Source organism: Xyrauchen texanus, chromosome 13, assembly GCF_025860055.1.
Source record: "Xyrauchen texanus isolate HMW12.3.18 chromosome 13, RBS_HiC_50CHRs, whole genome shotgun sequence".
In the NCBI taxonomy this organism is placed as follows: domain Eukaryota; kingdom Metazoa; phylum Chordata; class Actinopteri; order Cypriniformes; family Catostomidae; genus Xyrauchen; species Xyrauchen texanus.
The window spans coordinates 21,608,102-21,623,745 of NC_068288.1; the positions used below are offsets into that span (position 1 = coordinate 21,608,102).

Here is a 15,644-nt window from a genome sequence, read left to right on the forward strand (position 1 = left end):
CATTTTTGTTTAGTATTTTGTGACAATGCCTTGTCTTCTAACCCTGGTTGCTGTTGTGGAAGGTGCTTTATCTAATCTGGTGCTGCAGGGCTGTGTGCTTTCTCTCTCTTTTTCTTACTCTCTTCTGTCATCTTCCTCTTTTGGCTTGCAATGCTGAGCAAGATGAACATGATGTCATACTGATTTCACTCATCCACTCATCTGTCATATTAGTTAAATATTGAATTGCCCTTACAATAGTCTTCTATGCGTTAAATAAAATAGGCTAAACATTGCATAACAATTGTTTCAATGTACATTTTACATTTATGCATTTGGCAGACGCTTTTATCCAAAGCAACTTACAGTGCAATTAATACAGGGACAATCCCCCCGGAACAACCTGGAGTTAAGTGCCTTGCTCAAGGGCTCAATGGTGGTGGCCGTGGGGTTCAAACCAACGACCTTCTGATTAACAGCCCTGTGCTTTTGCCACTACGCCACCACCACTACAATGCTGACAACAAATTAGTAAATATGCAAAGAAAAAAAAAAGACTCTATAAGAATAATCACAGAGATGCAATATTATTTTCAGGCTCAGTTTGGTATATTTAATGAACAAAAGTTATACCAGACATGGGTGGAGGTCTTGACACTTCTCAGTAGCAGATGTGTGTTTGAGTGACAGCTTGTGTTCTTTTAAGCTTTATCCTCTTGCTGCCTACTGCTGACTGCAGCTTTAATAACAACTGAGCTTCAAACCTACTGCTTCTTAATGGCCATCTGTATTACGACTCACCTTTGACCTTTAACTTAAAGGGACAGTTCACCCAAAAAGGAAAATTCTGACATCATTTACTCACCTTTGTGTTGCACAAACCTGTATTATTTTCTTTCTTCTGTGAAACACAACTGTTAGCCTCAGCCCCCATTCACTTTCATTGAATGCTAAAAAGATGCCATAAAAGAGAATAGTGACTTAGGCTAACATACAGCCTAACATCTCCTTTTGTGTTTCAGAAATATGGGTTTGGAACAACATTACGATGAGTAAATTATGACAGATTGACAGACACACCATGAAATCTCCCTGCCTGCATCATCATTTGTTTTAAATTGGCAATAATACAAATATTATTTGTATATTATTAATAATGATGCAAGCAGGGAGATTTCATGGTGTTGATCTTGTCATTAAAATTTTCTTAGAGTTTTGTCATTAGATGATTTTTTATGCCAAATCCAGATTTTTTCCCTTGTAGATTAGCCAATAGCCAGATATGTAAATAAGTTTAGTGCATCTTTGATGGCATTTGCTCTGTGTATAGTGCAGCCATTTTTCAAACAGACAGATTATTTGTATAGAGTGGGAAAAAAGATCTCTTGAGTCAGGGAGGCACGTAGCACTGACTTGAACAGAACGTATTAGCACTTCTTCATTGTGTATTATGTAATTCTTGCATATCAGCTGCCACTATGCATATTACACTGCAGAATCCTCAATCTCCATCTTAAATTAGGGTTTAGTCATCCATCACTAGGGGCCATGTCTTCTTACGTTTTACACAGGATACTTGCCTTGCAACTCCCTGAGGAGTATAGTACCACAGAGTAAGCACTCTGTTGCCATAGTAGCACATTCAGAGCTGAGATGTTATTGTGCTGAAGGTTAAAGTGACATTACAAAGCCTGGCTCTCTATGGAATATACATTTAAAGTCCCTTGTTGCATTTCAAGTGGTACTAGCATTATTAGACATAAATTATATTTAGTTTTTGGATAGGTGGCATCACATGTAATGTTAGAAATGTCTCAAAAGTATAGTAACCATCATATGCATTTTGTTGCTCAGATGAAGACTACGTTTTTCACATTAGCAATTTGATTTCATGAGAGTATTATGGAGTTGGTAATGGATGTTTTGTGGTTAGTTATGATTATGATCACTGTGGTCAGTGATGACGGTAATGCTCACTGCTAATGTTTAAATGTACCATAGACAGCATTAGATTACATCAGAGTTTGTTCATCATTATGAGAGATGGGTCATTTCTGAATAACGTGCAAGATGTTGAGCTACAAGACCAAAAGGTATTGCTGTTTAGTTGCTTGAATAGACTAACAGCATTGTTTTTCTGAATGTACACTAATAAAATGTTGGTATCAACGAAAGAGCTAGTTCACCCAAAAATGAAATTTCAGTCATTTACTCATGTTGATCCAAACCACTACAACTTTCTTTCTTGGAACACAAAAAGTGAATTTTTGAAGAATATCCTTGCCACTCTTTTCCATTTAATGAAATGGGGCTGTCAAGCTCCAAAATGACAAAGAACTGCACAAAATCATCTTAAAGTGTCATGTGTGCTATATTCCTAACCTTCTGAAGTCTCTCTGTATGATGGCTCAGTGCAAGGAAAAGACCAAAAGTTGCCACACTATGATAATCTTCCCTAACCAAATAACCGAATCAGTCAGATTAGTGATCTAATCATGAAAAGATCCAAGTCAAAATGGTTGATTCATTCATAATCAGGGAATCATCGGGAAAGTGCGGACTAGATATTTTTCTAAAATTCACATTTTGTGTTCTGCGGATGAAAGACACACCGGTTTTAAAAGATGAGGGTGAGTGAATAATGACCGAATTTCCATTTTCAGGAGAACTATCCCTTTAACAGCATACAGTAGATCAATGCATGCATGCCTGTTCAATTTTTCAGCGGTGGCTCTCAGGTTGCTCTCATTGGGTAGCCAATATGTAATGCTTTAGCTGAAGCCTGCAGTGTCACAGTGTGCTTGAGATGGCTAGTGTATCTCTGTGCTGCTATTTAGCTCCTATTTTCTTTTCATTTGTCCCCTTTACTGGGCTGCGAATGTCTATTCTCTCTTTCGTAACTCCGGCGTTTCTCCTCGCATGTAAAATTTGTGGCTCTCTTAATTCAAATTCATTTCAAGCTACATGTCTATTTCTGTCTTCTTTTCTCTACTTTCCTTCCTTCTGCTCTTCGTTATCTGTCTGCTTCTTTCTGTCTCTCTGAACTCTGTGTCCGTCCCTCCCTCCCCTTCCCCCCGCACCTCTCTCCCCTTCCCTGACAGACTTATCCGATTACAAGAACAATAACAATAGTGGCCAAGCTGTCAATCAAAGAGGTGATCTCTCCACAGTGACAAATGCTATCACCGGGATGAGCCCCTCTCCCTCTCTCTCCGCCCTGTCCAGCCGGGCTGGCTCCATCAGCAGCCTGCACGATCGCATCATGTTCAGCCCTGGAAGTGAGGAAGCTATTGAGAGACTCAAGGTGAATGCCATAAAGCACCATATAAAACACATTTGCAAACTTGCATATCCCTTATATAACTCCTGATTAAAGTCAGCAAGAAACAGCATTCGCAACCCATTTTACTTCCTTAGAGTTACGTATACTACAAGGCTAGAATCAAAATGTACCCTATTTATTTTATTAATGCATGTTACTGGTCTTATTGTGAACGATTCATCCATGCATATTTGCTTTGTTTTTTTGGACCTCATTATCTTAAATCAAAATGCCATAACTTGTTCTTCCAGTGATATGACTGACTCTTCTCTGCTGACATATGCATGGCCGTTCTGCAGTTAAGCAAAGTCAGTTTGAACCCTGGCACTTCATCTAATGCGGAGATGAATAGGTGTATTTTGAGCTGTTTCCCTCCCAAAACCCTGTTCCTTCCCCAAACTACCTTGGTTACTGGCCCACTGGCTTGAATTTACATTTACATTGAAGGAAGATGAATAAAAGCAAATTCATGCTTATTTTTGAGACATTTCACATCTGAATGGTTCCAATTGTGATTACTTAATACAACGCGAGTCAGATGCATCTGGAGTTTATTCATATTTTTTTTAAAGCAGGTATCATGGAATGTACCACACAAGTGACTGTTCTTTTTTCCCCTTATGTTTAGTGTGTTGTGATTCAAAACATTGAAATACAGATATTTTACTCGCTTGTTTCTCATTCATCTGCATTGCACGTTGTAAGCAAAGGCTACAATGTGCTGTGTGCATTTGTGGGCTGGTTATGGATTTATGTTGTTGGTAAGATCATTGTACGGTTAACAAGTCAGCAGAAAATCAGGCCGGTATTGAGATTGCTTCTCAGTTTTTCTGGGTCTGGCACTAGCTGCATGGTGTAAATGGTGTGTGTGTGTGTGTGTTTACTCCCATTCAGGTCTGAATCCATTATGGTATGCATCGACCAATTTTCACAATCCAATCAACAACCGATGGATAAACTCAAGTCCCCGCCCTACATTTTTTATGTTCGATTAGCCATTTCACTCTGAAATACGTCACTATATGGAAGTAAAGTCAATCGCAGTTTCCTTTTCATGCAGACTTTAAAGTATGTGGACACACCCTTCTAATGAACGGGTTTGACTCTGCCATTTAATTCCAGCAAAGTGCATCTTAATGCTATTGTACGGCATACAATGACATTATGGAAAATTGTGAGTTTCCAGCTTTATGGCAACAGTTTTAGGAGTGTTCTTTTCTGTTCCAGCATGACAAATGCAACAGTGCACAATTCAAGGTCCTTAAAATAAATTATGTATGGTCTAGTCTGGTAGAATAACTTGACTAGCCTGCACAAAGCTCAGACCTGTACCCCACTGAACACTTTTGGGTTGAACTGTAAGTTAAGCCCTGTCACCCAACACCAATTCACTGATCTTCTTATGTCTGAATAGGGGAAAATCTATGAAGCCGTTTTCCAACATTTAGTAGTAAGCTTTCCCAGAAGAGTGGGAGCTGTTATAACAGCAAAAGGACATCTTCCAGTTAATGCCAATGGTTTTTAACCATTGCAATAATTAATAAATACAGTAAACCAAACCAATAAAATTCAATAAGCACACATGGGTGTGATGTTGGGGTGTTCACATATTGTTGTAAAACATGATATTCAACAGAAAAAAATTTTAGGGTGGGAATTTAGAGGAAATGGCATCAAAATAACAGGTAATTGGAGGTGAGGGGTTGTTTTAGAGGCAGAGCAAGTTGCACAATGTTACATGTTTCAAAATAAATTTGTATTTTACTTTGGAAAAACATGTAGCTAATGACAAATCATTCACAGTAAGGCCACTGTTATGTAACAATGCCAAATACGAGGGCCTGGGTTGCTCAGTGAGTAAAGATGCTGACTACCACCCCTGGAGTTGTGTGTTTGAATCCAGGGCATGCTGAGTGAATCCAGCCAGGTCTCCTAAGCAACCAAATTGGCCCGGTTGCTAGAAGGGGTAGAGTCACATGGGGTGACCTCCTCGTGGTCGCTATAATGTGTGGTTCTCGCTCTCGGTGGGGCATGTGATGAGTTGTTCGTGGATGCCATGGAGAAAAGCGTGAAGCCTCCACACTATGTCTCCACGGTAACACGCTCAACAAGCCATGTGATAAGATGCGCAGATGCGCAGATTGACAGTCTCAGACGTGGAGGCAACTGAGATTCGTCCTCCACCACCCAGATTGAGGCGAATCGCTACACCACCATGAGGACTTAGAGCACATAGGGAATTGGGCATTCCAAATTGGGGAGAAAAAAACTAAAACACAATGCAAAATACAGTACGTGTCATAATTTGACAATATGGTTTAGACACTTTCTGTCAAAAGATCTAAAAGAAATGAATCTATAATGCTACCACAACCTTTCTTGCATGGATTAACTTGATTTTGTTTGCAATTCCAATTAGGAAACAGAGAAAATCATTGCTGAGCTCAATGAAACATGGGAAGAGAAGCTTCGCCGAACAGAGGCCATCAGAATGGACAGGTTTGTTTAATGCAGCCAATGGACCCTTTTCAAAGATAATGATGATGCGTTCCCACCTTCATTTAGAAGCATAAATGTATATTTTTTTAATTACTTAATGTAGATTTATATAAATATTCTTTCTGTTATTATAAAAGTAAACACTGCTGCAGTAGGGTTTCAAATAACTCTGCTGCGAGAGTCACAGTTTATTTGGCATTTTTCAATTTGAAAATGCTCTATAACCATGTGACAGCCAGAGCATGTTATTGATATGCAGTTTTATTGATATGACCATATACAAGTTTGATTTTTATAAACACATTTGAACCATTGGGATTTACAGAGAAGCACTGCTAGCAGAGATGGGTGTGGCAATGCGTGAGGATGGAGGAACTGTTGGTGTCTTTTCACCAAAGAAGGTAAAGGGATTTAGTTTTCCTCACTGAATTTAGTTTGGAACATACACTTCAATCAGTATGCAGGTGAACCACATATTATGGCTAATGTGTTGTTTGCAAATAACTAAATAAACCTGTGAATATTTACATTCCCCTTTTTGAAGCTCCCACAGAGAAAACCTCAGCCTGTTTTTATAGACACGGTTGGGCTGTTCTCTCCCAATGAGGTTGGTTGCCATGGGCACTGTGTGGTTGCTTCCTGATAGCTCTTTTAAGACTGTTCCAATGTACCTCTGTGAAATTATTTTCCCTTCATAGGTCTTTTTAACACCATCTGTGATCTATGGATGTTTTACTTATTACTATCCAGTGGCATAGAGAATTAGGCCCAGGCCCACTCAGAATATCAGAGATATTCTTTGACTTCAAATATATATTTATAAAATTTATATTTTTAAATACATACATTCTGATTTCTGAAAGTGTGATGATTTGTTTGAATGCGCATCTTCTCTGTTGTTAAGGAAAATCTAGTAAAAAAGAAAAGTTTATTGAGGCCCACCAAAAAGTAATTTCCTGGCTACGCCCTTGTTACTATCTGATGTGATATGCTGTAATTCCTCCTAGTCTTTATAGTAACAGTGATGTAATACAAACAAGTCTTTAGATCTTATGGATCATGGCCCACATGGCATTTTTAAAGACCTTCCTGTTAGGAGTTTTAGACTTTTTGACATCTAAATTTAATTGCATGTTATTTGGGTTGGATATCCAAATTGAAATTTGTGTGTAAAAAATGATGTCTCAATGAATTTTGTTTATCCCTCTTCGGGGTCTTTTATGTTTTTACAATGCAAGCAAAGCAGTATTGATATTTCTTGAAACATTCTGATTAGAGTTTGTTCTAAACCTCTTATCCAAAGTAATAAACTTCTTCAATTGATTCTGCCCGAACCACTTAATTTCATATATATATACAGTATATATATATATATATATATATATATATATATATATATATATATATTGATATATATTATATTATATATTGATATAAGATTGATGTTTAAAAATGTCCTATTGACCTACATTGATGAAAAGTATTTTTGGGCCGTAATTACAGACACCCCACTTGGTGAATCTAAACGAAGATCCTTTGATGTCTGAATGTCTCCTATATTACATCAAAGATGGAATTACCAGGTTAGTGTCAAGCCAAGTGTTTTAATTTCTCCATTGAGCATACTGTATAAGTCACAAATAAACAAGTATGCTTCCATTCAGTCTGATTTCTCCTAAGGTTGCTTGTTGTGTTGCTCTGCTTAGGGTCGGGAGAGAGGACGCCAGCACAAGGCAGGACATTGTTTTGAGTGGTCATTTCATTAAGGAGGAACATTGCACTTTCACCAGCAGCACTGGACCCATGGGAGAAGGTTTGTTAACAAAACTACAAACAGACATGTTTAAACATGTGTGTATAGGCCACAGTCCTATTAGCTGTTTTTGCTGTTTTTTACAGCTGTCATTCTGGAGCCATGTGAGGGAGCAGAAACGTACGTCAATGGGAAGCGAGTGACAGAGCCCACTGTTCTCAGATCAGGTCTGTTTCAAATGTTTCCTCTCACAATTATCCTGCTAGTGGGTTTAGGATAGCATGGGAAGAACAAGTAAAGTGCTACCTGATTTGACAGGGTTAGGTTAGGATTGGGCTATAGTCCAGAATATATCTGTCTAATCAGATATATTCCCTGATGAGTATTGCAGAATCATCCAGTCAGGTATGACTTTCCTCATAAATATAAATAACTCTTCCCCTATCTGGCATTTATTTTAATAGATTTTCATTGATGTTCATGTCTTAAAATGTACTGTTTAATTTTTGTCAATGATGATGGGTTTTAAATATAATTTAATTTACTGTCTTATTTAAATTATATACTAAATGTCTATTTAATATGAATATAGAATATCATATTGGATATATTGTATACATAGATGTATACAATCGAAATTGGCCTTGATAGCACTTGGTATCAGATTGAACATAAAAGAAGTGGTATCACTATTGTCAGGGAAAAGAGTTTCCAATTCTAATCAGAGAGACTTCATTCATTGACATCTTTACCCATTGAACTTTTATAGGGAATCGAATAATTCTGGGCAAGAGCCACGTGTTCCGCTTTAACCATCCAGAGCAGGCCCGTCAGAAACGTGAGAGGACCCCGTGTAGCGAGACTCCGATGGAGCCTGTAGACTGGGCGTTTGCTCAAAGAGAACTGCTTGAGAAACAGGGCATTGATATGAAACAAGAAATGGATCAGAGGTAGAAGAAAAATTAAGGATAACAGAAGTTCAAAACTAAGATTGTATTGCTTGACTCATTAGCTCTTTGTATGTACAGACTGCAGGAACTTGAAGATCAGTATCGCAAGGAAAGAGAAGAGGCCAACAATCTGCTGGAGCAACAGAGATTAGTAAGTGAAATAGCTGACATAAAATGTAGGGCACAATGGGGCTGAAGACTCCCTGAAGACTAAAAGGCTCCTTTGATTTTATTTCCTCCGAAACACTAAATAGAAACAAAAACTACCACAGGACTTTCTTAAACACTATTTTGACACTTTGCACTGCCAAAGTCTCCTTTTCCATGAGATCATTGTGTGTAATGTCTAAAGTTTTATTTTGTGGTCATGTGATCTAATATTTCATAATTTTTGAAAATGTTGAAAATGTATTTAGCTAATGAAAATCAATAACTGTCCAGTAGGTGAAAGCCCCCCATATTGCAGAGGCTAAAGGTCACTTTAAAACACATTATGGCAAATAGATTTATTATGAACATTTTTCAAAGTGGTCTCACAATGATTGATCCAATTAAAGTGGAGATTAATTTGTTTATAGAATAACTGAGATGTTATGAAATGCTAAATGTGATTGAAATTAACAAGAAATGGGGGCCTGGGTAGTTCAGCAAGTAAATACGCTGACTACCAACCCTGGAGTCACGCGTTTGAATCCAGGGCATGCTGAGTGACTCCAGCCAGGTTTCCTAAGCAACCAAATTGGCCCGGTTGCTATAGAGGGTAGAATCACATGGGGTAACCTCCTTGTAGTCTCTATAATGTTGTGTGCTTTCAGTGGGGCGTGTGGTTAGTTGTAGGTGGATGCTGTGGAGAACAGCGTGGGCATCCACACGCGCTGTCTCCACGGTAACGCGCTCAACAAGTCGCGTGATAAGATGCGCAGACGGGCGGCCTCAGACGCAGAGGCAACTGAGATTCGTCCTTCGCCTCTCAGACTGAGGCGAGTCAATACGCCACCATGAGGATGTAGAGTGCATTGGGAATTCCAAATTGGGGAGAGAAAAACCTCCAGAAATTATGCACCCATTTCTGAACTGGTTATTTTGAATGATACAAAAAAAGCATGTTGCGGTCTCTTATGTTTGCATAAGTTGACAAACTGTTCCCTATAAATATTGGAAACTAGCCTTTTACCCCAAGTGAGTTACCAGGTGTGGGGGGGCACCTCGCCGCCACTTTAAAAAAAATTAGTTTTATTCAAAACTTTTGTTCTTTATTTTCACACAAATTAAGGTTTTCCATCAATATTCAATAAAAATACATTTATTTCTTAAACATTGATACACTAAAAAAGAAAGTGTTCCTTAAGGTGTGCCTTTAGCCCTGTTATACCCTACAAATTGGTGCCTATCAAGGTTATTTTATATTTTATTATAATATCATATATTTTTAATGTTTATGTTTTTTTTATTATTGTTTCAGTTTAGTTTTTGTGGTGCATTTGTAAATTCTTTTTATTCCTTTGGTGTTTTTTTTTTGTTGTTTTTTTACTTTTCCTTTCTCTATTCTTTTTTCAGAAAGGTAATAATTTAATATTTCATGTCTTATAAAACCACAAATTATATCTGCCAATGATAAAAACACAAGCCAAGTTACAAGAAACTGCATTATGCAAAAACAATTATTACAAATGACCTTTTAAAGTTCACATTCAAAGTTATATTCACAACAACATAGCACAGTACATGCTGTCTTCATCGATTGCCCCTTTCTTGTTTTTCTTTCTCTTTTTGACAGAATAAACCAATGATCATCAAGCACTGTTTAAAAATAACAAATCTAAAGTAATTTCTTATTAATTCTCTTTAGTTTACATTTGAATTATAGTACACATTAATACTAAACAAAAATATTTTCTCACTGCTAGTTTTCATCATTGTAATAGTGTTTGTTACCTTAAACTTTGTCCCTATACTTATAACTTTATTATTAGTTTTACACTAGAATATCTGTATTGAGAGTTTATTTCAATGTCTTTTCCAGGACTATGAGAGCAAACTAGAAGCCCTCCAGAAGCAGGTTGATCGATGTTACCCTGACCTAGCAGAAGAAAATGATGAACCTGAGGAGGAGGGTGAGATTATATGTACTGTAGATTGCAAAACGGAATGGCAAAAAGTTTTGTACTGTAAATGGTAGCCTGAACTAGACTGAATGACCCAAATGAAACCCTTGAGCATTGAGCCTATTGCCTACAGTATGACTTCTTTTATCCACAGTGCAATGGACCGAGAGAGAGAGAGAACAAGCACTGTGGGCATTCCGTAAATGGAGATGTTACCAGTTCACATCCCTCAGAGACCTGCTCTGGGGCAATGCCATCTTTCTCAAGGAGGCCAATGCCATTAGTGTGGAGCTTAAGAAGAAGGTGAAAGCTTTGGTGAAATTAGAAAGTGCTGAATCACTCATTTAAACCTATAAAATATGACAACATCATAACTGATTGACTTACCGGTAATCTTACATTCCCTCACAGGTTCAGTTCCAGTTTGCATTATTGACAGACACGCTGTACTCTCCTCTTCCACCTGACCTGTTACTACCTGAGGCTACCAAAGACCGGGAGAAGAGCCCATTCCCTCGCACCATTGTGGCTGTAGAAGTCCAAGATCAGAAGAATGGAGCCACGCATTACTGGACACTGGAGAAGCTCAGGTACTTTTTTATTTTATTTACATAACTTTATGATGTTAAAAATTTTTACTTTACTGAGTGTAGCTTTATATAACTTCACCCTTGAGTTTCAAGCCTAGTATATTTAAGCCCTATATATATATATTTTATTATTTCTTGTTATGCAACTGATTTGTCAATCGCTGCATTCTGCGGGGGAATAGTTTTGTATAATAACAGAAAAACTGTTGATCAAACTGTACCTGGCAAAAGGAATCTTATATTATGATACTTTCATGTCTCTCTTCAGTCTCTTTTTATTACATAATTAATTAATTTCATTTATATATATATATATATTTAATGTCCATTTATTTACTTATTTGTCTCATTACAAGAAGCCATGTAATAGCTGCTAATGTACAACCAGCTGGTCATTATGACAAAATAAACATCTTCAAGATGATACAAAACCGGATCACCATATATGGGGGTTTTATTGGAATAATGACATGATAACTGCACATCCTCCCTTACATAAGTTTTATTTTAATTTGTCACAGTATGTAGTTGTATGCCATCTAAATGATGTGTAATGCTGCCCCCTGCAGGCAGAGGCTGGACCTGATGAGGGAGATGTATGATCGTGCTGCTGAGGTGCCCAGCAATGCTCTGGATGACTGTGACAGTGTCTTGACAGGAGGAGATCCCTTCTACGACCGGTTCCCTTGGTTCCGTCTGGTTGGAAGGTGAGTTGTTAGGTTATATGTAAGAGCATGAAAAGATAAACCAACTGGGTTTCACTACAGAATGCTTCCTGGCAGATTTTATCCTCTCTTCAAATGACACATGTATTTGAATAGCCCATTGTAACAAAGTATTTCAGATATGCAGAATGTAATCCAATATACTAAGCAGCAATTCTCATCGTATTTGTCTACTTTTAAAAGTAGAGCATATCGCAGGGCAGGGCAAGTTCTGAGAAGAGGAAATACAATAAAAGCTTCTGCTAAAAGCTGTTTTCTAGAGGATGTACATCATTGAGAGTGTTCATTCCTCTGAGGACATAGTCTAGAGTTATTACTCACACAATTTTTAGGATTGGCTTTTGATGCTGCTTTATTCAGAAGAGCATGCAATCGATTCTCTGTGCAAATTCAAATGAGGTCACACATTTTCCCTGGGCCTTTCTATTACAGAACTGCTCTATTGAATAGATTTGCTAAACCTTGCCTTTACATTGTTTTAAAGGGGTCTTGACTTGACAAATACAATTTTCCTTGATCTTTTGACATTTAAGAGGTCATTGTACTATAAAAACATACTGTAAGACTTAAGAATTTGTTGAAACCAAGCTTCTAAAATGACTCATTCTCTACTTCCTCCACATTGTGATGTCACACTCTGGTAGACATTTGCATCTGACAGCCTCCACAACAACACATCAACACATACTTTACCTTATCACTTCAGAAGCCCTCCCAGTAGTATACTTTTAGTAGTATACTAGCATATAGATAGCTTCAGAACTAACAGACATGGGTTCACTTCATGGGGTCTTTAAAAAGTAAGGACGGACCATCCTCTTAAATAGGCTGCAGTTCATATTTCAAAACTGTTTCAGATATAATGGCTATCAGGTCAGTTTTTTACAATTTATTTATTTATTTTCTTAAAGGCTGTATATCTTGTAACTCTCCCTGACTCTTGGCCAATTATTAGTGCGTACCCACTTGCGAGTATAAAAATAAACTCAGCATGCCCCTCTTACTAACTGGGCTCCCGTGTCTTTGGCTACACCAGAAACCCCCTTTTCTCCACATGCCTTAGTGAGCAAGCGAGTGACCCCAACTCCTCCCCCACCCACTCTGAGCCCACTTCGACCTCTGAACTCACTGAGCTGGTCCAGTCATGGCCCGACAAGAAGGTGGGGACACAGTTGGACGACTTTGACGATGATTTCTTATCGGATGACACATGTTCGGATTTTGAGGAGGAGGGGGAGGATGTGAAGGATGATGATGAGGGAGAGCTGTGCAGAAGCTCCAACAAAGCTGAGGACCCGTTTTACAATCGCTCACCATTGTTCAGTGTAGTGGGAAGGTTGGTGAGGTTTCAGGAGCATGCTGGGAAAGGAAACTAGCTCTTTCACACTGAGACTGCTGGGTTATTTATGTTGTCTTACAATCTTATTGCACATTATATAAACACACACAAAGAAATCACACTAACACGTGTATATATAGTAGCCTTTTGTATAGGTTAAACGTGATGTAGCACTACACTTACACACATGTACAGTAAGTAAAGGACAGAAAAAAGAACAGATGCATGCAAATATGAAGATAGCATACAGACACAAACACACACTAAGATTGATTAAATATTTCAAGTCTGAGTGTGTCATGCTCTATAGTTTGTGAGTGAAGTTTGTCAAATAAATTGTAGGTGATTCAGAAAAACTCCAGCTGTGTATAGATTTTCAAAAACTGAATTTGACACCCACTTTTACAGAGATATGAAGTAAACTTGGTGAAAGTAGACCCTTTCTCTATCAACATACATGATATAGAGGCCTTATTTATTTTTTCCTCAATTAAAATGTTTTATTAAAACTCAATTAAAAAGTTTGACCAGAATAGTAATTTTGAAAAATGTATATAAAATTATGACCACACACATGAAATGAAGATTCCAGCCATATCAGTAACCTTATAAAAGCTCTTTTATTCTACATGGGGGAGGGGTGCCCTCATGAGGGCAGCCATGTTAGGATCACATGACCAGCTGAAGACTACTCTTCATCTCAGTAACTGCACAGTTATTGGAAACTGTCATTCCTGGATTCAAATAATCCTGGTTTACTGTGCATAGTGAATTTCTGTAACGCATTGGTAACTGAAAACTACTGTGTTTGAATGTTGCAGCATTTATGTCACTAGGTATCAGTGTAAGCCAATATAAACCACTTCGACATACTTAAAAAAATAAAATGTACTGAGTGCACCATTAATTGAGTTCACAAGTATCAATTTTGTCTCAGATGTTTCTCCTAAAATTATTTTGGAGAAATAAAAATAGAAGCAAAAAAATAAACAAGTTTTTATAATGAGTATTGAGCTAAAACATTATTGTAGATAGCCCATTTTTGATTTGATGAGAAATGTTTGTGTTATTGAAATCTATGAATTTAGTATCTTCTAGTAGCCAATTTAAGCACAGTTTGTGACATTGTTCAGTACTCTTATAGAGATACATATGATATTAAGGTATTTTGCTCAGTAGAAATATCTGAAAACCCGGAGACAGAAGTCTCCATTTGATCTCATTGTCTTGTAGAAACAACTGAGGCATTAAAGAGATCACTTTTCTGAATTTTCTGGATTTAGTCAGCATGTCTGGACTCCACCCCTATCTTTTCTCATTGTCATACATTTTACTTTCATCCAATCGCTTTGGGCACACACCTTGAGCTTTTGCATTTAATTCCAGCCTAATGACTTTGATAACTGAAATCAGAATTGGCTCGATCTCAGCTCAACCACCCGAAACAGCTACACTTATTGTGTCACATCAAGGTCTGTGTCCCCGCTCTAAATGCACCGCATCGCTTCTTCAAAGGAGTCCGTCAACTTTGAAGTGCCATTATCTCAAACACTCATATTAGCTGTTTGTTTTTATTCTTCAGAAACAAACAAGACCAGATTTTCTTTACATGGCATGAACGTCTGATGAATGAAAATGAACTATTCATCTAATGACAAACCAATTGGTTCCTGTAAAACAGCAGTATGGTTACTCAGAATGGTCACATATCTCAAGATGAAAGAGCTGGTTTCTAGCACAGCTGTCTCTCTTCTGGGCATGTGAGATCATATGCCTTATTTCAACCATTTTTGGTGACATTTTACATGGAAACCTTTGATGAATTGGCTCACTCCTTTAAGTTGCAACATGCTGCACATGTGACAGTACAACTGCTTTTTGCAGCATCTTACTGTAAGTACATTGTATGCTTTTATGTTGGGGTGTTTAATACTGGTATTTTCTGTTCTAGCTTGCAATGTCCAGTACTGTACATTTTTTGTTAGCTTTCTCACCCTTTGAATCAGTTAAAAACACGTTTTTGTCCAAAGCATGCTTTTTTGCACCTCACCAAATTCCTTGTTTTATTCAGCACAGCCATATTATTTAATGTTTAACCTCAGCGAATGGGCAATGTAGTCCTTGACGGCATATGGATGAAGGGGAAACAGAGTTAGGGCTGGGGTTTAAAATTGTATTAATTATGATTATCAATGTTATTTATTCTATATAGAATTTTTAATTAAATGTTGAATCTCAATCTCTGGGTTTTGGAAAACATACCAATATACCTGTTTTTGGTTTGGATCATGGATGAGTACATTAAATTATACAAATAGCCCACAGACAGGGTCATATTCTTTTACACAATTACATATTCAGTCACTCCGCATGTTCATAACG

The 15,644-nt window shown here is 37.6% G+C and overlaps 1 protein-coding gene across 1 annotated transcript in view; it reads left to right on the forward strand.

Annotated features, from left to right (window-relative positions):
- LOC127653611 (kinesin-like protein KIF1A) overlaps nucleotides 1-15,644 on the forward strand; it is a 74,643-nt gene that overhangs the window by 26,675 nt on the left and 32,324 nt on the right. The window contains exons 14-25 of the mRNA XM_052140347.1: nucleotides 3,081-3,283; nucleotides 5,721-5,800; nucleotides 6,126-6,201; nucleotides 7,304-7,383; nucleotides 7,507-7,613; nucleotides 7,700-7,780; nucleotides 8,323-8,503; nucleotides 8,582-8,654; nucleotides 10,527-10,617; nucleotides 10,763-10,911; nucleotides 11,020-11,198; nucleotides 11,768-11,905. Of these exons, the coding sequence (XP_051996307.1) occupies nucleotides 3,081-3,283; nucleotides 5,721-5,800; nucleotides 6,126-6,201; nucleotides 7,304-7,383; nucleotides 7,507-7,613; nucleotides 7,700-7,780; nucleotides 8,323-8,503; nucleotides 8,582-8,654; nucleotides 10,527-10,617; nucleotides 10,763-10,911; nucleotides 11,020-11,198; nucleotides 11,768-11,905 (1,438 nt within the window). The remainder of the gene's footprint in view (nucleotides 1-3,080; nucleotides 3,284-5,720; nucleotides 5,801-6,125; nucleotides 6,202-7,303; nucleotides 7,384-7,506; nucleotides 7,614-7,699; nucleotides 7,781-8,322; nucleotides 8,504-8,581; nucleotides 8,655-10,526; nucleotides 10,618-10,762; nucleotides 10,912-11,019; nucleotides 11,199-11,767; nucleotides 11,906-15,644) is intronic.